General features: G+C 55.0%; 2 protein-coding genes across 3 annotated transcripts; both read right to left on the bottom strand.

Annotated features, from left to right (window-relative positions):
• Positions 1-1,729: 1,729 nt before the first annotated feature.
• Positions 1,730-21,789, bottom strand: BAK1 (BCL2 antagonist/killer 1). Of its 2 annotated transcripts, XR_003572681.1 has the most exons (8): positions 21,695-21,789; positions 18,294-18,413; positions 17,402-17,537; positions 17,141-17,284; positions 15,231-15,411; positions 14,024-15,116; positions 12,476-12,480; positions 1,730-1,744 (listed from the first exon to the last, which is right to left on the bottom strand). XR_003572681.1 is itself a non-coding variant. In XM_027896778.1 (6 exons), exons 2-6 carry the CDS (start codon positions 18,379-18,381, stop codon positions 15,015-15,017), a joined length of 651 nt encoding a protein of 216 aa, XP_027752579.1. In that variant the 5' UTR covers positions 18,382-18,413; positions 21,695-21,789; the 3' UTR covers positions 13,788-15,014. The 2 variants fall into 2 exon arrangements, 1 of the variants encoding a protein (XP_027752579.1); XM_027896778.1 differs by lacking the exons at positions 1,730-1,744; positions 12,476-12,480 and having other exon boundaries at positions 13,788-15,116.
• Positions 1,976-5,831, bottom strand: TSPO2 (translocator protein 2). The gene is made up of 4 exons (XM_027896780.1): positions 5,783-5,831; positions 4,531-4,737; positions 4,111-4,249; positions 1,976-3,292 (listed from the first exon to the last, which is right to left on the bottom strand). Exons 2-4 carry the CDS (start codon positions 4,701-4,703, stop codon positions 3,110-3,112), a joined length of 495 nt encoding a protein of 164 aa, XP_027752581.1. The 5' UTR covers positions 4,704-4,737; positions 5,783-5,831; the 3' UTR covers positions 1,976-3,109.

A 21,789-nucleotide genomic window follows, 5' to 3' on the forward strand; every position in this document is an offset into this window, starting at 1 on the left:
CAGGCACTGCTGCCTCCCCAATTAATTCAAAGCCCAACTGGGAGTTAATGACAGGTCCCAGCAGCACAGCCGGGCTGCTGCTGCGGGCTCCTGGGAGCAGGTCAGCGCCAGCCCTGCGGGTGCTCAGAGCACAGGAATTTATGTCCTGCAGCACCCGCGAGGAGGGAGGGCCAGCGGAGGGCACTGCTTCACCTGCACAAGGCAGCAAACCCTCGCTGGCATCGACTGGATGTTTTAACACGGCTCCAGACATCAGCAAATCAATTAAAGTCCCGTCCTGCTGCAACCAGAGTGTTTTCTGGAACAGCTGGTGAATTATTGAATGAGACAGGGCTTGGGAAATGAGGCTGGGCTGAGAGGCAGGAAGGTGTTGTTTATGCACAGTCTGGCGGATGCAGCAGCCAGGGAGGTGATCACTGAGATCGAGTGTAACCATCAGTGGCTGAAGTGTGGCTGAAGTTTGTGGGGAGGGTCCGAAGTGGCTGGAGTTTGACGGGAGGGTCATCACCAGACAAGGTGACCTGAGAGGTGGCTCTTGGCTCCAGATGCCGTGACTCCAGGAGAGCTGTCCTTTGTCCTGTGGCCTCTGTGGCCTTTATCTGACCCACCTGGGAGTCACGGAGACCCTGACACGTTCCTTCATGCATTCCATCAGCTAATCTGGGGGGCTGGACTAACACAGACTTGGACAGGGCTTGGAGCAGCCTGCTCTGGTGGAAGGTGTCCCTGCCCACGGCAGGGGGTGGGACTGGATGGCCTTCAAGGCCCCTTCCAGCCCAAAGCATTCCATGATCCTGTGACAGCAGGGCCCCTCGAGGCCCTCCAAGGCAGGGGCTGGGTTGGGTCTGCTCTGCACAGTCTGGGTAAGAAATTCTCCAGGTGACTTTGAAATGCCGTTAAAGTTAGTTTTATGCAAAGGGGTTTAGCGTATCTGTTTAAACAGCAAACACACCAAACGATGCTCTAAATATTAATACGAGAGGGTGTTTCACTGAATTTAATTTTGCCAATTGATTTCAAGCTCTTCTGGATATCACGTGGAGGAGCATTTGCTATTTTTGGTGCCTTCAGGAAAAGGCAAGAGGCAAAGAGAGGCTCCTGCTGCACTTACAGGTGGGATGGGAGGAGGAACTGGAATGAAAACAAGAGTAAGTCAGCCAGTCCCAGCAGCTGGGAAAGTGGGGAGGAGAAACATGGGGAATATCCATTAATCTTAGTTCCAGTTTTCCGTTACCTGCAGAAAAACATGGGAAGAAGGGGAACTAGGATTAATTTATGAAAGCTGATCAAATATGAGTCCATCTAAGTTCCATTTAAGTGGAAATGTTATTAAAATGTTACAGGTCTGAGCCAGATCTAGAGTCACCAATTTAAATGTGATTTAAATAATTCTCTTCCCTTTCCCAAAGCAGATAAAGGCTGGTTTAATCCCTCCCGGCCTCACTAGATGGCCCTGCTCATCCCTGTTCCTCTGGCTGTGCTGTGTTCCCTGGGCAGGGGCGGGCAGAGCGCCCTTAAATCAGCCTTAACTCCAGGAATGGAACCTGCAGCCAGACAGCGGCTCCCTCTGGGGGAGAAATCACCTCTGTTTGCCTGTCCTTTGCCACGGGACTCTCTGCAAGACACAGATGCTGTAAATAAGCCCTGAAATACATAGGATTTCTTTTTTCTTTCCTTTTTCTTCAGTAGCTTTTGATCTCCCCAGTCCTGCTGGCACTGCTTGTGCTTTAGGGTCCTGCCCCTGCTCACAACCTCAGCTGGGCCACGGCCTGTTCTGGTGCAGCTTTTACTGAGGAGATCACAGCCATGTGCTTGCAGCAGCCCTGGGTAAAGGCAGGAAGGGAAAACTAAGGAATGGGATCAAAATAACACAACTGCATTGATTTATTCTCCAAAAAGTAGTGGCTTGGTTTTATTAAAAGCAAATACAATTTATGTTACAGCCCCAGCTAAGCCCTTCCACCCCCCACCCTTCAGGTCCCCCCACGCACCCCAATCTACAGGCAGCTGCCAGGAAGATCCTCGTGCCCCTTCTCTTTACACATGGTGCTTTTAGCAATCAAAAATAATAGTAAATACTCTCTGCAGATAACAAGAGCTCAGGTTCAGGTCTGTCAAGGGCCAGGATAAGGGATGGACAGGGGCGAGTCCGTGCACCCCTTGTGCCTGACTCTGTCCTGGCGTGGTCCCATTGCTCTGGAAATCCTTGTGTTTTAACCTTCCCTGATTAATAATATTCAGGAGTAGAAAGACTCTGGAATGAGACACTTGCACTGCACCCAACAGACTCTTTGCCAATTATGTAGTTACAGCCATCGAGGCAGTGGGAGCAAGTTCCTGAATTTGACAGACTCTTGTGTCTCTGTACTTAAAAAAATTAAGTATTTTTTCAAAGGCACTGATGTTAGTTTTTCTGTTCTGGTGAGGAATGGCACACAGAGGTGGAAGAGAGGAATTTCCTCTGGGGAGAAGCATTTGCATTCTAATCATTGCTGCTTTATCTTGGAGCATGAGCTGAAGGAGTGTGATACTCCCCAGATAAAAGTCAGAGCCCCGTCTCCTTGCACCAGCAGAACAAGAAAGATCCCTGCTCGCTTGGCAGCTGTCAGATAAAAAGTTAAAGGTATAAAGCCCAAACCAGGTGATACATGAACGTGAAGCAACAGCACAAACAGCAGAAAATCAAGGAAGTTCATAAAAATGGGTGTGCACGAGTGAAGGGCATTTTTGTTTGGTCCCAGGAGAGGAGATGGGATTTACCTCGTGTGTGACCAAGCTCTGCTCCCGGGGGTGGTGGCAGTGTCGAGGGGCTCTGGGGCTGCTGCCCTGAATTACGCTGGATCACAAGATCCCAATTTGGCTGGTGGAATTTGATCTGATGGCATTAAGGGCAGGGTACAGCTGTAGCCCCCAGACCTCAGCAGTGCTGGAGAAAACAGCTCCTGGGTTAAGGATGCCCAGTTTCTTTAGAGGAGCCCGTGGGTGCAGACCTTTACACAGCCACAGTGGAGGTGGGAGGAGGAGCAGGACACATGTCCCAAAATGGACCCCCCAAGTTATTAGATCTTGGTTCCCATCAGCATAGTTTAGCTGCACAAAATGCCTTCATTTATTCACTCTTCCCTGCCTTGTGCTCGGGGTTGTCCCTCCAGATGCGGATGGTGAGGCAGGTGGCCATGGCCAGCCAGCCCAGGTACGGCACCAGCAGCAGTGCTGCCACCTTGTTGATGCGGTACCAGGAGCACAGCGTGCCGATGGCCAGCCCGTCCAGGCACAGGATGTCAATCAGGGCCTGCAGCAGAGACAACACAGTGACTCCAGGCATGAGGATAAACCTCCCAGCATGAGTAGAAACCATCCCAGAACAGGTGGAGAGGGGGAACAGCAGTGGGGGCGTGTTTGGCACTGAGGAGTCACTTGGAGTGATCCTGAAGCCCGAGAGCCTGGTCCTGAGTGAGACCTGAATGTGTCACACCAGGAGCCAAGACTAATTAATGTTCATTTCTTTGCTCATTATCGAATTCCACAGTTTAGCCCCCTGTTTATGGTGATCAGTGTCCCCTTCTGCTGATAACAGAGAACATGCTCATGGGCATACCATGGCCATGGTCACTGAACAAACTTTCTAACTGTACCTTTCACCCCCAGAGTGACAAAATCAAGTGGAAACATAAATCCCTGTGTGTGCTTCCATCACCTCCAGGCCTTGGCACCCGAGGCAGTGCCGGCAGTGCCTGAGCTCCATGCTCTGCACTGTGTGTGCTTGATAAGCCCCTCACAGCTGCTCCCCCCAAGGATGGTGTTGTGGCACAGGGTGTGACCCCCCAAAGGACTTATCTCTGCCCCTGGACCCTTAACTGGGAGGTGCAGCCCCGGCTGATCTCCCGCCCAGCTCTGCCCACCCCGGCTATCGCAGGGCAGGAGCAGGGTGAGGGTGGGGGCACTGATACCATTGTCTGGGACCAGCAGCAGCGGGAGCTGTGTCTGAGCAAAGGCTCTTCCTGCAGCTCTGTGCAGTTACACAGTGTTAGGAAACCCCCAGCCTCCCCAAACCCATGGGCAGCAGCCCAGCAGAGGAGCCCTGGCAGGGGATGGGGATGGGGCCGTTACCATGTTCAGGTTCTGGGCACCGAAGAAGAAGGGGGGCCAGGCCCAGTTCAGGGCCAGCTGAGCCCCATAGAGCCCCAGGGGGACGATGGCTTTGCTGCTGCAGCCGCCCAGGTCACTCCACACCAAGTAGGAGGCGTAGCTGTGGAGAGGGACACGGGTTAGTGTTTGCAGCGAGTAGATTCCCAAGGGAGACAAAGTCTCTGTGTAGGAGTGTTTCCCAGCAGGGATTGACAGGACAGCCGTGTTTGCATCCACGTCAGGCCCTGAGCTGTGCTCTGTGAGCAGGGACAGCACCCAGGGAATGGCTGGAGCTGTGGCAGGGCAGGGTCAGGTTGGATCTCGGGGCAAGGTTTTTCCATGGCAGGGCCTGGGAGGGCTGCCCAGGGTGTGCCAGGACGGGGCAGCAGCCACAGAACTTACCCCATGCCCGTGTACAGGACTGTCCAGGCAACAGGGAACATTTTGCGGGATGGACACCAGGAAGGTTTTTTCAGCTTCTCGTACCAGGCAGGTATTTCCTTTCGATTAAGGAACCAGCCAAGGAAACCCCCGACGTGGGGCAGGACAGTGAACCCAACAGTGTAAGCCCACATCCTTCCTCAGAGACTCCAAGTCACCTTTTGCCTGCTGTAAGTTAAAAACAGAGTATCACTTTTAAATGCCATTTTTCCTTACTTTTATCCTGTGATTGTCCATATTCCAGTTCAGTCTCTAGGGCAGAGGGGAAGTATTAAATGTTGTGTTCAGCTCTGCTGCTGGCCCTCTGCAAGCAGGTGAGTTGAGCCACAAGGGTAGTTTCTTAATTTGCTCACGGCTTTCCTCTTGTATAAAAGGAAGGGAAATTTGTTTTAATAATTACACAATGCTGCTTCAAAAGACAGGATAACACAAGAATACATCCAGCATTCCTTCTCTGTCCCATACCTTCCCCTGCCTTTGATCTCCACAGAGCTCTGAACCTGCCACTCTTCAGTCCTCCTTCCTTTGCTCTCAATATTCACCTTCCCTCCGGATCCATTAAGGAATTAAACTCAAATTAGCATTCATCAGGGATAACATGTAGGATTCACCAGGAGCACAGCAGGTTTGTGCTGTCAGCACAAGTACAAAATGCACCTGGGAAGGTTTGGGGTTTAGCAATGCAAGAGGAGAAGAGCAGGCACAGAGAATTCCCTCAGCCAGGGAAAAGTCCTGGATCCCTGGGCACTGCAGAGGAGAGAACTGACCTGCACAGACAGCTCTGTTTGGGATTTCAGCTCACAATTAACACTCTGCTGTACCCTGAGCTAATTGTTGTTATTATCATCACGCTACAACATGTTTAGGAACAGTATGAACCAATTCACCCCTCACTAAGGAACAAACACCCCAAACACCATCTCTAACCAACAATTCCTTTACCAGACAATTTATAGGGCTATAAAAGTACCTACAGAACCAGGAGATAAGTGAAAACTGAGAAAAATTATCATTTAGTTCTGCTTTAAAGTGTGAACCAGCACCGCTGGGCTCTGGTTCCTCCATAGGCTGCAGAAACGGAAAATGAGAAAAGTGGATTTTTCCCAAGTCCTTTGTAGCATCCACCCAAACCTTCCAGGCTCTGGAGGTCAAGGAGGGTTGCAGATGACCCACCACTGTTGTAAACCCTTACGTCCCCTCCCAGCTGTTGTACCTGGAGGTGCAGGAGCTGTAGAGCCTCTCCGTGTGTCACTGCCTGGCTCTGCCTGGCCCAGGGAAGGGGTTGGACATCCAGGACCAGCCCCGGCCCCGCTGCTGGTGCTGCCCCAAGTGAAGGAACTGGCAGCTGAGTTTTACCCAAATAGCAGAGATCAGGGGGTGTGTGTGTGTGTGTGTGCTGGGGCTGGGTCAGATTACACCGGGGAGCCCAGAGCGGGTGGAATTCCCGCGGATTTGGGGCGGTTGAGACACCGAGCAAGGGCAGGGCTGGGGCTGGGCCTGACCCCACAGGGATGGCACATCCCAGGCCCTTGGCTTGGCTGGAGGACCTGGAGGAGATGGTGGGGCACCTTTAATCTGTCTGGGGGTGTGAAAGTACAAAAGAAAGTGTGTGAGGTGCAAAGGGGGGGTGAGGTGATTGTACAGGAGGGTGTGCAGGAGGGATGGGACCTGTGGAGCTGGGAATGCTGGGCCTGTTACCTGGATTCACACCTGCTGACTTACCCCACCTGAGAACCCACCCCAGAGAGTGGTGTGGGCGCAGGGCAGGAGCTGCTGCACGTGTGGGGTGTCCCTGTACAGGGGTCCCTGCCACACTCCTGGGGTGTCCCAGCCACCCTGGACCGCCAGACCTTGGTTAACACAGCACTGATTCACCAGGTGCTTTCAGGGGCCACCTGTGCACTGGCCCTTTGGCTAAAATTCCCTGGAATCTAAAATAAAGATGTTGCACAAGCATGTTAAATGGAAAAGAAAAAAGCTAGAAATCAATTTCCATTAGGGAGCTGTCGGCAAGGGCTGGGAAATGAAACACTAATTCAGTGCAGTTCTGGGTCATTACCTGGATTTCATGGCCAGAGGCAGCAGGGCTGGCTCCTCACGGGATGGGATGTTGCTGCTATAACATGAACCAGGGAAAGCTTCTCTTTTATTGGGCTCACAAGGAAATTATTTTTCGTGGGAGGAGAAAGCAAGGAAAAGAACTATGTAAAGAGCCAGATTTTCAGCTGGAATAAATCCTGCCCTGCCATTGCAGGGCTGGGTTTGGGCAGGGTAATTACCACTCCAGTGACAGATGCAGCACTCATTAATCACGCCACAGCCACCTGCATATTCTTCCAGAGTCTGTTGCTATTTGTGATTGGAAATGTGTGTCATGGAATGATGCAGTGACTATAAGTGCCCGAATGGTTTCCACTGGAGTCAGACACTGCTCTGCTGCAGAGCTCAGCACACGCTGCCCCCCCCCCACCCTCTGGCAACTCTGTCAAAAAGCACAAAATTCAACAATTTGTAGCTGGTAATATTTCTTCCCCTGGGCGTGAGCCCAAACCCATGATTGCTGGTTGGCTTGGCAGACAGCAGTTGTGTGTCCAGGCCGGTTTAGAGTCTAATGTGCTGGAAGAATGAGAAACTAAGGGTCAAATCACAAGGATCTGGTAATTCTGGGATGCTGGGAATGCTGCTGCTTGATGGGGGAATAGCAAATGGGAAGAGGGAGAAAACAGCAGAGGCAATTTCAGGACTAAAAGCCGTGTATTGGTCTAACTGGAGCTTTAGAGCAAAGGAAGGGATCGGTGAGTCATAGAATCATGGAATGGTTTGGGCTGGAAGGATCACCCAGTTCCACCCCCTGCCACTCTTCCAGTGCTGGCTTTCCTTGGATTTATGTCTCGCTGTCTCTGGTTTGAAGCATTCCCCAGCAGTGCAGGCTGAGGTAGCGCTGCCTCACAGCTCACCCCCCTCCCTGCCGTGCCCTGGGGTCTCTGCCGGGTGTGGGGACACGGCAGGGCTGGGTTACACAACGCTGTTTGTTTTCTCTTCTTAGCAACCTCCGCACGTTGTCCCGAGAGCTCCTCGGCCCATGCAAGATTAATTGCTCAAATATAAAAGCCCTGTTAACCTGAATATATTATTGAAAACCAGCATATTTCAATCTGCCCTAGATTTGAAAATAGAGATGCCGGGTCAGCTCCTGGCATAAATCTGCAGAGCTCCTGGAAGCCGGCGGAGCTTCCCTGATTTACATCGGCAATAAAGGCGTCCTGGTTCGGCTGCCAGGACAGGGTTGGGAGCTGGAGCTCACCCGGCTGCCACCAAGGACACGACGTGGGCCGGGGAGGGACCTGACAGGAACCACTGCCCTCTGAGCCCCTCAGACCTGCCAGCCTGGCACTGCAGCATCAAACACTGCATTTTACTGAGTGAAAGGCTATTTAACACCCTCCCCCCCAAAAAACCCCACCACCTTACTTTTATTTTAATTTTTTTTTTTTTAAATATTCTTTAAAAGTTTGCAGTGATGTTGAAAGAAGCATTCTGGATGGTATGAAATGATACAGGAACTCCTGGTAGGTCAGCTGGGTTTTTTTCTGTGTGGGCTGAGGTGGATCTGGGCTGGCCAGTGCAGGAGCCAAAACCTCCGTGTGGATTGCCTTTCTGCCACAGGAAGGCTCCAGTTCCCGCAGCTCCCTCAGCCAGGGCTCTGCCTCCCACAGGGCTGCTCGTGGCCAGCTGGGAGCCGAGAGCTCAGGCTGAGTTTGAGGGAGAATTTGGGTCTTTGGGCTTCTCCCGGCAGTGCCTGCTGGCTGCAGGGGCTGGCAGGGGCTGTGTGTGGAGCTGCCACGTGTGATAACGTCGGGGCACGGGCTCGCTCTTATCTGGCCCCAGAGGTTGCACCTCTGTGGCCAAAAGGGTAAATTCTAACGGCCACAGCTCATCACCCTCCCTGCTGCCAGGAGGAGCTGAGTGCAGGCCAGGCACAGCACTGCAAGCAATTAACTTCTGCAGCTTAACAAATTACCACTCTCTAGCTGAGCCTCTTTAATTAAGTAACCCCACGCACAGGCCCAGCCCAGCACTAATGTGGCATGAAATATTTTTCTTTCCGCTCCCATGACCAGCAACACCCGTTTGCTGGAGTGCTGGGAGCGCTGGTGGTGACCTGGAGCAGCCGAATCAGGGGAGCCCAGGACCCTGGTGCCCTGGCCATGGGATGCTGGGCACTGCCCAGGGCTGGCTGGCTGTCTCAGAGCCCTTCCTTGGGATAAAAAGCCACAGAAACGGTGCCAGTCCCCGGAGGGGCCTGTCGAGCAGGATCTGTTCTCACTGCTCAGCTCTGCAGCTCCACAGCCCCAGTCTCAGTGTCAGACTGGGGAGCGGGTTTGAAGGGAGCCAGAATAAATAGTGTTCACAGAGGACTTTATGGGGCCTTAATAGAGCAGTTTGAGCTGCGTTTCAAGGTCTTTCCTACACGCAGAGTTAATTGAGAAAAGCTATTGCAGTTTCAAGTGATGCACTCGCTTAAATCAAGTTCACTTTCATGTGCTGGTGTGCCCTAAATTACACCAGGACGCATTTCCAGCCAGGAAATGCTTTGGAGGGAGGGTGTGCTGTCCACCAGGGATGAAATACTGGGGACAGGGCTTTCCTGGGTACTCAGTGAGAAGAACCAGAAGCTGAGGGGCAGCACATCCCTCCCTGGGGTCTTAAAAAGCAGCAGAAAACCTCAGGACCCAGAGTTGGGTTTTCTGCAGCTGTAGGAAAAGGGGAACACTACCCTAAACCTGCATTTCAGTTCATCCCAAGATTAGATTGGCTGAGAAACTTAAAATATTTTTGTTGTTCTTTTAAAGGAAATGCCCACTTTACTGGGAGAGTAAATTTCCTTCCTGGCTGCTTCTTTTTGGTCTAAATATTTATGCCAAGAACCGTGAAACTGTCAAAATGCATCAAAACAATGCTGGGAGAAGGTTTTCTTGGGAGAAAAACTATGGGGGGTTGTGTGTTTCTTCAGTCTTAGCAGAAATGGAAAGTGAAAAGGTGAAAGAACGCTGGGACCGGAGGGAATTCTGGCAAAGGGAAATTGAGGTAAAGATTCTGCAGAAAACCCAGGGCTTCTTAAAGGAAGAAAAACCACAACATTGGAAGATATTATAAATGGGTTTGGGGTTTTTCATTTATTTGTGCCCCTCCTCAGGCTGTGCCAGGGAGGGTCAGGTTGGACACCAGGAGGAATTTCTTCCTGGAAAGGGCTGTCAGGCATTGGCAGGGGCTGCCCAGGGAGGTTTGGAGTCCCCACCCCTGGAGGTGTCCCAGGAAGGACTGGATGTGGCACTCAGTGCTCTGGGCTGGGGGACAAGGTGGGGCTGGGGCACAGGGATGGATCCATGGGCTGGAGTCCGTGGAGCTGGGCAGGCTCATCCCGGGTCAGCTTCCCAAGCTTTGCTCCAGGCTCTGCAGGGGGAGTGCAGAACAACCCCACCCCAGCCCGGGTGTGACCCCCCCCCACGAGCACAGGGTAAATGCCAGGGCCCTTCCTCAGCTATTCCTGTGGGACAGTTGATGGGCAGGGACACGGCCTGAGCAAATGGGAGGATTATTTTGGAGAGGGAGTTCTGGATTAGGAATGTGACTTGTGTAAGGGCAGCGTTATGGTTTGGTCTCTTTTCAAGGGCTGGTGTAAGTGGAAAACTGGATTTCTTGCTTTCTTTGTGCTGAATCAGGACTCACTTTGATAGCAGAGGATTTGCCTTTCCAGCTGATCCATCCAAGGGCATTGAGTTCCCGAGGATTCCCCGGAGACAGGTGTGTAAAATGGTGCATGCAGACATGGAACTGCTGTGCCAGAGCTCTGCACAGCTGGACAGGCTCCAGCCTGGCTCCCTGCACGCTGCCAGCAGGGCAGAGCAGAGCAGAGCCCAGCTCCACACGTGGCACAACAGCCCCGTGTCGGAGCAGTGCTGGCTGCTGGGACTGGCTCCTCTCCCGGGACAGATGAACCTCCAGGGTTTTTTCTCCTCCTGAATTTGCCCAGACCACTGTGATCCATGGATTTGCTGAGGGAAAGTCAGGATGATCTGGGAATGAGGAATAACTTGCAGAATACTCTGCCTCTCTGGCTGCCAAGTCCCAGGATGGAAAAACGCCCTGGCTCAGGGAGGGGCTCGCTGGAATCCGTTCTCAGAGGCTGCTCCAAAGGCCCTGCTGCTGCTGGAGGGGCTGGTGCCAGGGCAGCAGGTCCCAGGTGGATTCCCAGATATCAGGGACAGAAATGATGTGTGAGATGGATGAATGGATGGGAACAAACCCTGGGGAGGGAGCAGATCCTGCCATGGCAGTGGCAGTGCCAGGCACGTGCCAAATGAGGGAAACCTGCCTGGCAGGGGAGGAGATCTGATTAAAAAATGAGGGTGATAAAAATGAGTGTGTTTTCCCAGCTCCTGCCCACTCTCATTCACTTCACGTCCTGGATATCATCTAGAAAAAAACTTTATTTCCACAAAACTCACGTGTTTTGGAGTTTGACCCAGTTCTGGAGATAAGACACTTGACTCAAATACCAGCTCTAGATCTAAATTGCCACCAGATCTTGGATTCTGGTTTAGGGCCAATTCCATTTGAATGGCCAAAGGCATATAGTGCAAAAATATTGTGGCCTTAATTATTTTTTTGGTAGTTTAATTAGGAGCTTGATCTGGGTTTGGGGCAGGACACAAAGTGGATTAGGGGAGCAGCTGGCTCTTTAATTAGGGCCATTTCTCTGTCCTTAAAGTTCACCCTTTGCTTGCCCAGAGGCAGCAGGACAGCCCCAGCCTGGGGTCAGTGGGGGGCTGAGCAGGGCTGGGCAGGGGGGGGGTGCTGGGGATACTCCCCCCTTGCTGGAATCCCCCTGCAGAGATCCCAAAGGACCAACTGGCAGTGGTGACATGTGGCTATTTTTGGAGGCCAGGGACTGGGGTAAATATTTATTTAGATTCCAGTGCTTAATCTGCCACCGGTGGATTGTGTGGAAACACTGAGCCCACGCTCCTCCTGCAGCAATTTATATCCAGAGCATCCATCTCCCCTGCTTCCAGGGCTCCAAACACATTCCCCAGGATTAATTGTGCAGAGAAGGGGCATGGCCTGGGCTCAGACCCTGTGGCACCGTCCGGCCCCATCGGGGCAGGCATCCTTCCCTGTCTTGTTTTACCTGAGGGACAGTCAGAAACCCAACCCCAGGGACCCCGGGGGGATGGCCTGGGGCTGTCCCTGCCCTGCTGGACACACACAGTGTGGGGACCGTGGGGGGATGGCCTGGGGCTGTCCCTGCCCTGCTGGACACACACAGCCACCCCAAACACTGCCCTGCTCTCCATCTACCAGAGCAGATCCATACTGAAAGTGGGAAGGGGAAGGCTCTGGAAGGATCCTTCACATTCACCAGGGTGGATGGACACCCCCTCCCGTGCCCTGGCTCCGTGCCTCCCACCACAACCAGTCACCAGCACTCTGGGCTGCACTGGGAGGGTCCCCCAGCCCCAAACTCGGGCTGTGGTGCTGCAGGGGGGAGGCAGCAGCAGTGGGTGCAGCTCGGGGTGATGGGCAGAGCTGGGGAGTGTCTGGGGGGACTCAGTGACAAGGGACACGGTCCCAGCTGTGCCAGCCCAGGCAGAGCTGCTAAACCATCATCCCCCAGGAGCCCCCCCGGAGCAGGGAGCACAGCAACTGGAAACTTCTGCAAGAAAACCCTCCACACGGCCAGGAGATGAGTTTGCACTCAAGGTACCATTTTTATTTTGACATATATACATTATATAATTTAAAATGCAGAGTATTTGTGAGAGAAACGTTTTGTTTTTCAGATAAAAGCAACCCACCGTGTCCCCCACAGCCCCTTTGATGCCCTTTGAGGTGACCTGCAGACAGCTCCTTCCCCAGCTCCCTGCTGCTACTGGGAAAACCTGCCTGCCCCTCCTCTCCCCCTGGAAAAAGGTGCATGTACCTGTCCCTCCCCTCCAGAGCCAAGTGTCCTTTGCTGTCACACAGCCTGTCCCCTCCTGCAGTGCTGGGACAGAGCTGGGTCCTCCTGCAGGGCTGGGGAAGGAGCTGTGGGGACACTGGGAACAGGGTGAGGAGGAACCAGAGCTGACAGGGACAATTTCAAACACTGGTGTAAAACCTGCAGGGGTGGGGAAGGGCTGGAGGGAGAGGAGGTTCTGCCCAGCAGCTTGGGCAGATTCCTCCATCCAGAAGGAAGGAGTTGGGAGATGGTGAGATTAAAAAAGGCTCAGTAAATGAGACTCTTCCTTTGGCAGAGAGGCACCAGGAGCACCTGGGGCTGTGGCCATGCAGTGACAGGACACAGCACCAAGCACACAGTCCCAGTTCAGGATTTTTTCCACTAGTTACCAGGGCTGGGAGAGGTGAGAGCAGAGGGAGGTGATGCACTGAGGTCCTGAGACAATCCTCCCTGCAAATCCCCTGAGAAAACGCGTGAAATGGGAACTTTCCTTTGCACAGCACCGAGTTAAAAGTTCTCTTCTCTGTCCTGGTATCCCAGGCTTCACTAAGGCTCAATCCTCTACCATAAATACGAAAAATATTCTTTACTTGAAGCCTGCTGGCCATACAGCTGCATTTGGTTTGCAATGGGAAACACTTTATCTGGGAAATGAGAATAAATTATGAGCAGCAAAAGCTCTCCCCAGTCTGTTAGAGTTCCAGGAGTGCGTCTGAAGTAGTGAATAAAGACTGATGTGCTGCGTTTTTTTTCAAGGACTTCCAAAAAGTCCTTCTGGAGACACAACCCAAGCAGAGAACCAGCCTGGAGGATGATGATTTGCCAGCAGAGTGGCTGATTAGGAGAAAAGGGAAATAACGATTAGTAGTTCATTTTGATCGTGGCAAAAAGGCTCCATCTGGTGGTGTTTGCACCCAGAAAGGAGGTGAGGAGCAGGGTGGGAACTGCAGATCCTCTGGAACTTGCGGAAATGTCAAGCTGGGAGAAGGGGTGGCACGATGGGAATTGAAGTTGTGTGTGGATAAATGCAGAGAAATGCACTTGCAAGGGGACAGATGAGGCTGGGGAGCCCTGGTGAGCCAGGCTGGGCTGCTCAGTCAGCACTGACAGGCCATGGGAGAGCTGTGCTGCCCTGCACAGGGCAGGGCAGGCATCCAAACAGAGGGAGAGCAAGAACAGAGGAAATATTTTAATGCCTTTCTAGTAAGCACAGTCCAGAGCATTCCAGCAGGGACAGGGATACTGGAGGAATAGGAGCAAAATGATAAGCTCAGAAGGACCTTGATATGGAAACAGGTTAAAAAGTTTGCTATTCGGTTAAAAAGAGGCAGGAACAGGAGGGATGTGAGTGTTAAAAAATGAAGGCTGGTCCTGCTAAGCCTGGGCAGCTTTGAGGGGAGAGGAGGGAGCTGTCAGGGGCAGGAGGGAGCTGCCTCTGAGCTCAGGCAGGACATGGAGTAACCAGCTTAAACTCCCTGATTTGCAATAGTCAGGAAGCTTTGGGGATGGGAGAGTGGAGCTTCCCTCCCTCCCCCAAAAATCCCACTCAAGCATCACCAGGAACAGAAGGAGGTCAAGTCTGCCCTGGGGGCAGCCAGGGATGGGATGCAGCCTCAGGGCCCCCCACTGACAGCCAGGGAGGACAACAGGTCACTACTGGGCTGCTCCTTTGCCAGCACCTGCTGAGTGGATCCCCAGCAGAACTGGTGGGTGGGCAGGGAAATCCCTCCTGTCCCCACCACAGAGCACTCACAGGTTTTTAGTGTCGGGGAACCTGCTGGTGCTTCCCAGGTGAGCTGGCACAGAGCCCCTGAGCTCGTGGGAGCTGTGGGGGCTGCACCCCAGCCCTGCACCCCATGAGCCCTGGGGAGCTGAGGGGTCCAGGCCCAGGCTGGGGCAAGGAACTCCTGCCAGAGGAGGGGCAGGAGGAGTGTTCCTATAAAAAGGAATCGGGATGTCTGATAAAAAGCTGGAGAAGGCTCAAGTACTGGGCTCAGGAGCAGAGGGAAGGTGAAGCAGCCTCACATGGGCTTACAGACAACAGCTGTAAGCCCAGGGCTCAAACACAGGGAGGGGCCAGGCTGGGGCTGTCAGCAAAGGGGGGCTCTGCACCTGCCCCAGGGGTGCACAGGACCCTACACACACACACAGAGGCATTACCATCACACCTCTGTTCCTCCTGAGGGGGTCCCAGCAATGTCCCACCACAGTCAGGCCCATCCTCAGCGCTGAGACATCAAAAAGACAACAAAGTGGAGCCCCCCCATCCCCTCCTTCTGTCTGTGGCTCCTGGGGATGCAGAGACCCCAGGCCCTGTGGTGGGAGGGGGTCCAAGCCCCGCTCTCTCTCAGGGGCTCCTTGAATCCCCCTCTCCTGGGAGACGTCAACACAGAGCAGAGAACTGAGAGAGAGCTCGGCCGGACCCCCCAGCCCTTTGCCCCCCTCAGGGCCTGAAGAAGCGTCGTAGCACCAAGTGCCCCACCACGATCAGGGCCACCACCAGCATGTACTTCATGTAAACATTGTCCAGGTCCAGCGCAGCCACCTGGCAGGGAGCAGACACCGGGGTCAGTCCTGCTGGAGCCGGGCTGCTGTGCTGCCTGAGCCCCCAGGGACCCCCAGCCCCCCCAGCCCCCCGGCAGCCCCTGTCCCCGCTCACCCATCCTCCCTGCTGGGCGATCCAGCGGGCGATGCGGTGCTGCACCATGAACTCCACCACGTAGCGGGCGATGCGGCGCAGGAAGCCGGGCAGGCCGTGCTGGAAGACGTGCATGGCCATGCGGTAGCCGAAGCTCAGCAGTGCAATCACACGGCCCCAGTTGATGCCGCTCTCGAACAGGCTGGAACGGAGCAGAGTCCCCGCTGAGTCCCCATCCGGAGCTCCCGGCTCGGCCTCCCGGAGCCGCCCGGCCCGAGGGGTCTCGGGAGGGAACGGCCCCGGAGTGGCACCGGGCGAGGTTTGGGTTGGATGTTAGGTTGGATATTAGGGAGCATTTTTTTCACTGAAAGGGTTGTCCAGTCACCATCCCCGGACAGATTTAAAAGCCAGGTGGATGTGGCGCTTGTGGACACGGTTTAGTGGTGGTTTTGGCAGTGCTGGGGGAATAGCTGGACTTGATGATCTCAGAAGGCTTTTCCAACCCAAACAGTTCTCTGGTTCTGTGGCTGCAGGGCTGGGGATGCTGCACCAGTCCTTGAGGCTCATCCCAGCCACACAGACATGGTGATTTTGTGGCTGGAAGAGGCCCCCAAATGTGTCCAGGGTTTGGCTGCTGAGGGCAGGTTTGGCACTGATTTATCTAGACCAGTTTTTGAAGGGGTTTTTCCGGCTTTCCAGCAAAGCAAGCGAGAAGGGAAAAAAGGGAATAAAAAAATAAAAAAGAGAGTAGACTGAGACCCTGTGTTTCAATCTGCTGCCCTGTGCTGGTGGTGCCTGCACTGCTCCCTGCAGAGCCTTGGCAGAGGTATGGAGGGAGAGGGGAGTTAGAGCCCTGGAGGGAGCAGAGAACAGGAGCACAGGGAGAGGGACAGGGGTTAATTTACCTGAGTGTGTTACTGCCTCAGCCAGCACGGCTTCCCGGACAGGGGAGCAGGAAAAGGACAGAAGAGAAGCAGTTAGACACAAACACCGAGAGGAGGGTGCAGGGACAGGGCTGTGCAGAACCAGGGGTGCTCAGAGGAGCCATGGGAACCCAGAGAACCCTCCTGCCTCTGCCTTCTGCACGACCCTGGGCAAACCCCTGAACGTACAGAGTGTCCTGGTGTCCCTGCAGCCAGGCAGGGTGAGCACTGAACCCCTGGATGCCACCTCAAACAAAGCTGTACCACATCCTGGGGCTGCATTTGTGCCTCTGACAGCCAGACTCCTCGGGATGTGCCAGCCTGGGGCAAGCAGCAGCAGGACCAGCAGCAGCTCTGCCTGGGCCCAGGGCTGGCTGTGCCCCTGAAGGACATTCACTTGGCTACATCCCCAAGACTTTCTGACCCCAGTCAGCTCCTGCAAGGACAGAGATGCCTGTCAGGGGAAGACTGTCCTAGCAAGGCACAGGAGGAGGAGCAGACAGGCAGGAAACACAGAAACAGTCAGGGTGAGCTCACGGGGAGCTCGGCCCAGGGACAGCGGGTGAAGCTTGAGTGGACAGAGCCTGTGTGCTGGGACAGAGCCTGTGTGCTGGGACAGTCCCTGTGTGCTGGGACACACTCTGTGTGCTGGGACACACTCTGTGTGCTGGGACAGTCCCTGTGTGCTGGGACACACTCTGTGTGCTGGGACAGTCCCTGTGTGCTGGGACACTCCTTGTGTGCTGGGACACACTCTGTGTGCTGGGACACACTCTGTGTGCTGGGACAGTCCCTGTGTGCTGGGACACTCCTTGTGTGCTGGGACACACTCTGTGTGCTGGGACACACTCTGTGTGCTGGGACAGTCCCTGTGTGCTGGGACACACTCTGTGTGCTGGGGCAGAGCCAGAGAGGGGGAGAGGGTTTAACCTACAGCACTGCACCTGTGTGACGTCCCCTTCCCTGCTCTGCCCCAGGAGAAGGCTCCCAGCCTGCCAAGGGCCCTACCTGGAGGCTATCTTGGTGAAGTGCTCGTAGGCATTGGCTGCAGTGGGCTGCAGGGTGTCCAGCATGGTGCGGAACTCGGCGTCGTAGCGCCTGTAGATGTCATCGCCGATGATGGCCAAGCGCTGCCCCACCTGGCTCCCGGTGCTGTGGAGGGAGGGAGGGCAGTCAGGGCGGCTCAGCAGGACTGAAGGGGGGGTCTGACACGGGGTCTGACACGGGGTGGGCCGAGGGACGTGCACAGGGTTGGTACCAGACATTTACCTCTCCAGGTCCTGCTGGATTTGCTCGATCTCGGGGTCCGTGGGCACCTCCGCCCCTCTCTCCTCCCTCTCCTGCCGGTAGCGGTAGAAGGCGTAGCTCCGGAACACCTCCTCTGCCTCTGCTGCCACTCGGGCTTCTAGAGACACAGGGGGAGAAAAGTCAAGGGAGAAGGGGGAAACCGTCTCTGGGCCCCAGAGGGGGTGCTCAGGTTACACCGAGTCCAGGCTGGGTCAATAGAGGGGAAGGGAAGTGACAAACCCTGTCGCTGTGTTTTCAGGGGGTTGGTTTTTGTTTTGCAGAAACGGGTTTATTTGGTGGCAAACAAATCTCACCTTCTGGGAACCGGAGGAGCCCGGAAAGGCTCCCCTGAGAAAACGAAAGCGGCTGACTCAGAGTTTCAGGGAGAGGAGGGCAAACACACGGCCAGACAGAAGAGGAAATTGGTGCTCCAAAAATCCCTGGTTTAATTACCCCAGGTGCTATTTTTAGTAACACAAGGTCAGGAGAACAGACAAGGGCTCACAATCACACCCAAGCAGATAAATGTCTTCTGCATCCAAAGATAAGCAAACAAAACCCCAAATGAAATCCAGGCTCAACCCCTGTGACAAAAGCCTCCTTCCACCCCACAATTCCACGGCACGTGCTGGTGAGAGCTACAGATTCCTGCTTCCACTGGAGCCCACAAGGCTTCTGCCTCAGAGGCATGCAGGATCCCTCTGGGATCCTCCAGATTCCCGAGTTTTGGGAGGCAGAAGGATGCCAGGATGGCCAGTAAGTGCCTGCAAGCAAACAAGAACTCCCATCTTAGCAAAGCAACCCAGCAGGGAATAAAACAAATAAATAAAGGGTTTAAAGTGCTTCCTCCCCTGAACACCTCACAGCTCCTTACCTGGGTTGAGCTCCTGTGACAACCTGCGCCTGTCGCTCCCCTGGCGCCTGTGGGCCCGTGGTGGGTCACCATCATTCCCTGAGGCCATTGCAGAGGGATGCTTGGGAATGTCAGCTTCACCTGGAACACGATGGTGGGAGCTGGTGAGTGACCTGGCACTCAGCAGGAGCGCTGCTGGTCCTTGGCGCTCGGAGCAGCAGGAACGCTGCTGGTGTTATCTCTGCCAGCAACCTGTTTCCTCCCTACCTGGCACGCTCATTCCTTGTTCTGACTACAAAAGAATTCTGCTTAGTCCTTTGACTGCACTGGATTTCTCCTCTTCGAGACTCTGATGTCATTTGCCAAAAAAAGACAACTCACTACTGCACTTCCTCCTGGGTTTGCTGGGAACAGGTTCCTTCCCTCTCTGCAAGTGGCTTGGGCTGCAGCAGCTCTTTCTGCCCTGAAATGACTGCAGCACCACACACTTCCTCAGCCCAGACCACAGTGCACCTGCAGGGCCTCACCCGGGGCTGAAATAAATTCAGTGAGAAACAAACACATGGCTCATCCTGCCCCTGAAGCTCACAGGAATCCTGAACCCAGACCTGCAGCTCAGGGCTTATGGCAGCTCCTTCACCCTTAGCCCCAGGGTTTGCAGAGAAGGGAGAGAGGCCACACAGTTCCTGCCAGGATTAACAGGGATCACAGCAGCTCCTTGCCTGCAGTCTGACGTGCCAGTACACGCTCCCAGGCCAGACTTCTGCAGGGCTGAACTGGTGGGTCTCCTGATTTGCAGCAGCTCTGAACTCATGAATAAGATAAAATTCATGACATTGACACCCAGAAATTTAAATAAAGAAAGAGCTGGTTATGGATAAATAACCACCTACATCAGTGTTGGAAGTGCAACACGTGGGTCAAGCTCACAACCTCACACTGAAGATTGCTCAGAAGAAAAAAGAAATGGAGATTGTCAGCAGCAATGGGAAGTACAGCCTGCACCCCAGTGGGATGGGGGCTGGAATCACAGAGCTGCTCAGGAGCCTGAGCCGTGGTGACACACGACAGGCATGGTGTTTTTTCCTACATGCTTCTGAGCACAGGACAGGATTTCCCTTTTCCTCCCCAAGCTCAAACACCCCCATCCAAGGATGGATGAAAAAATGATGAAAAAATGATGGGGATCATCAGCTGAGAATAAGAGTAGATCTTTGGAGAGAGCTGGCTCCCACTATCAGCAGAGACCCAGGCTCCAGAGCTGCCTCTCTCCTTGCTCTTGGAATCACAGACTCACAGGACTCCCTGCTCTGGGATGATGCAGAGAGCGCCGGGAGTGCCTGGAGGGGATGCACGTGCCCATCCCCTCCTCCTGAGGAAGCCTCTGGTGCTTCCCCCACTGCCCCCCCAGTCCCTCTGTGGGCCCAGCAAGGGTGGGAATTTCCACTGTTACCCCACAGTGCCACGGCCCAGGCGGGACGGGATGCTGGGGAGGGTGTGGGTGCATCCAGCGAGCTCAGCTGCCTCGGGAGCTTCCACAGCTCGGTCTGTAGGGACAGTGGGCTGTGCCTGACATGGATCCAGCCCTCACCACAAGTGACAGAGGCTTTTTGCTGCAGCCCTGCTCACATGAGGGGCCGGCCGTGGAGGAGCCCAGACCCAGACGCAGATGACTCATGATTTTCAAGCTTGCATTTGGCCAACCCTTTGAACCCTGGGAGAACTTTCGTTTTCGGTTTCCTCCTGGGTTCTTGCAGCGCTCTCTTCTCTTCTCTTCTCTTGTGACACAACCCTGTGCAGCCCTGTGCTCACACACGCCTGGGACCGGCAGTGTGTCAGTCCCCAACCACTGCCCGCCCCAAACTCCCGCTGCTGCAAACCTGTGAACACCCAGCACAGCTCACTGCCCATCTCTGCTGGGTCAAAGTGTCTCAGACCATCCCCTCCAGGATCCAGAGTGCTGCTGCTCCTCCTGCTCCCCAACCCCCTTGATGAGCCCCGTGCCCCCTCTGTTCTGAGAACACCCCCCTGCAGGAGAAGAGGGGAGGGTGTGAAGCAGGAAATGACACCCACAGGCTGAGAGACAGCACAAGGCTCCAGAAAATGAAAACTCTCCAGGACTGGAGACAGGGCTCAAGGGAGGGTTATGGGGAAGCTGCAGGTCACTGAGAGCAGGTCTGATCCACTCTGCAAGGTGTTTTGGTCTTGTAGGAGGCTGCAAAGTGCTCAAAGCAGCAGCCAGCACCTGAGGTGTGGGTTTAGCTACACCTCCAAGGTGGCACAGGGCTCTTATCTTTATTAAAGAGCACACGCCATGCAAAGAACGAGCCTTCCCCAATTAAACAAAGACCTTTGCCTCCAACTGTTTCTCATTTCACCCTCATCTCCTCTTCTTTAAGGCCTCTGACACATTTCCTGTGAGTCTTTACAGCACACCCACCACTTCACCCAACTTTCCTCCAAAGGAAAGTTCCCGGGCCCTGGGTGCAGGGAAGATGGTGGGATCAGCCCAGAGAGGGAGCACAACCCCTGTGGCCAAGCCCAGACAGGGGGCTCTGAAGTCACCCCCTGACGTGGTCTGAAGATCCTGTTCCAGGAAATGCACGGAGCATCCTCTGGGACCTCCCGCGGCTCTGGGCCTGGGCCATGGGAGAGATCCCAGCACAGTGTGCGGGGCAGCGACCCCTCCCTGGCACAGAGACCCCTCCCTGGCACAGAGACCCCTCCCTGGCACAGAGACCCCTCAGACTCCGTGCCCGCTGCCACCCCTGCGCGGCCAGCACGAGCCAGGCCTGTCCTGGCGCAGCAAACAGGAGAGTCTGCCCGTTTTGGTGGTCCCAGGGAGGGCAGACGACCCCAGCAGACGCAGCCGCGGGGACAGCACAGCCACACGTGCCGTGTTCGAGGTGGCGGCGTGGCGGGACGGTCACCCCCTCCTCGGCGGGGCACAGCTGTCCCCACCGATGTCCCCACCGATGTCCCCACCGATGTCCCCACCGATGTCCCCGCTGTCCCCTCGGCCCCACGCGGGGATGCCGCGCACAGGGATGTCGGGCGTGGCTGTCACCGCCGCGGCCTCGCAAGGCGGGAAAAAAAAAAAAAACATCTGGGGAAAATACGGTTAAAAAAGCAGAAACTCTCTCTGTAGGGCAGCCATCCGCCCGCGGCGGGACCTCCAGCCCCGGCCCGGCCGTTTGTCCGCACAGCCGCGGCTGCCGAGGTACCACCCGCCCTTCATCCTCGTCCCGGGCCGTGCGGGATGCGACCCCCGGCTCTGTCACCCCTCCCGCCCCCCGGAATCCCCCGCGGAACCCCTGCGGCTGCCGGTGCATCCCTGCCCATGCCAGCCGGGCCCGGAGAACAGAGATAACCCACCCTGGGGGAGGCTGGGGAGGGGGCGAGGGGGTTCCCCCGAGACTCACCGTGTCCCGGGGCGCTACCGCATCCCGGCCGGGAGCCGCTCCATCCCCCTGCCTCCCTTCCTGCCTCCTGCCCGGAGCGCGGCGCGGGGAAAGGA

Source organism: Empidonax traillii, unplaced genomic scaffold, assembly GCF_003031625.1.
Source record: "Empidonax traillii isolate 1590-97213 ecotype Southwest subspecies unplaced genomic scaffold, ASM303162v1 scaffold516:size646513, whole genome shotgun sequence".
NCBI classification, from domain to species: domain Eukaryota; kingdom Metazoa; phylum Chordata; class Aves; order Passeriformes; family Tyrannidae; genus Empidonax; species Empidonax traillii.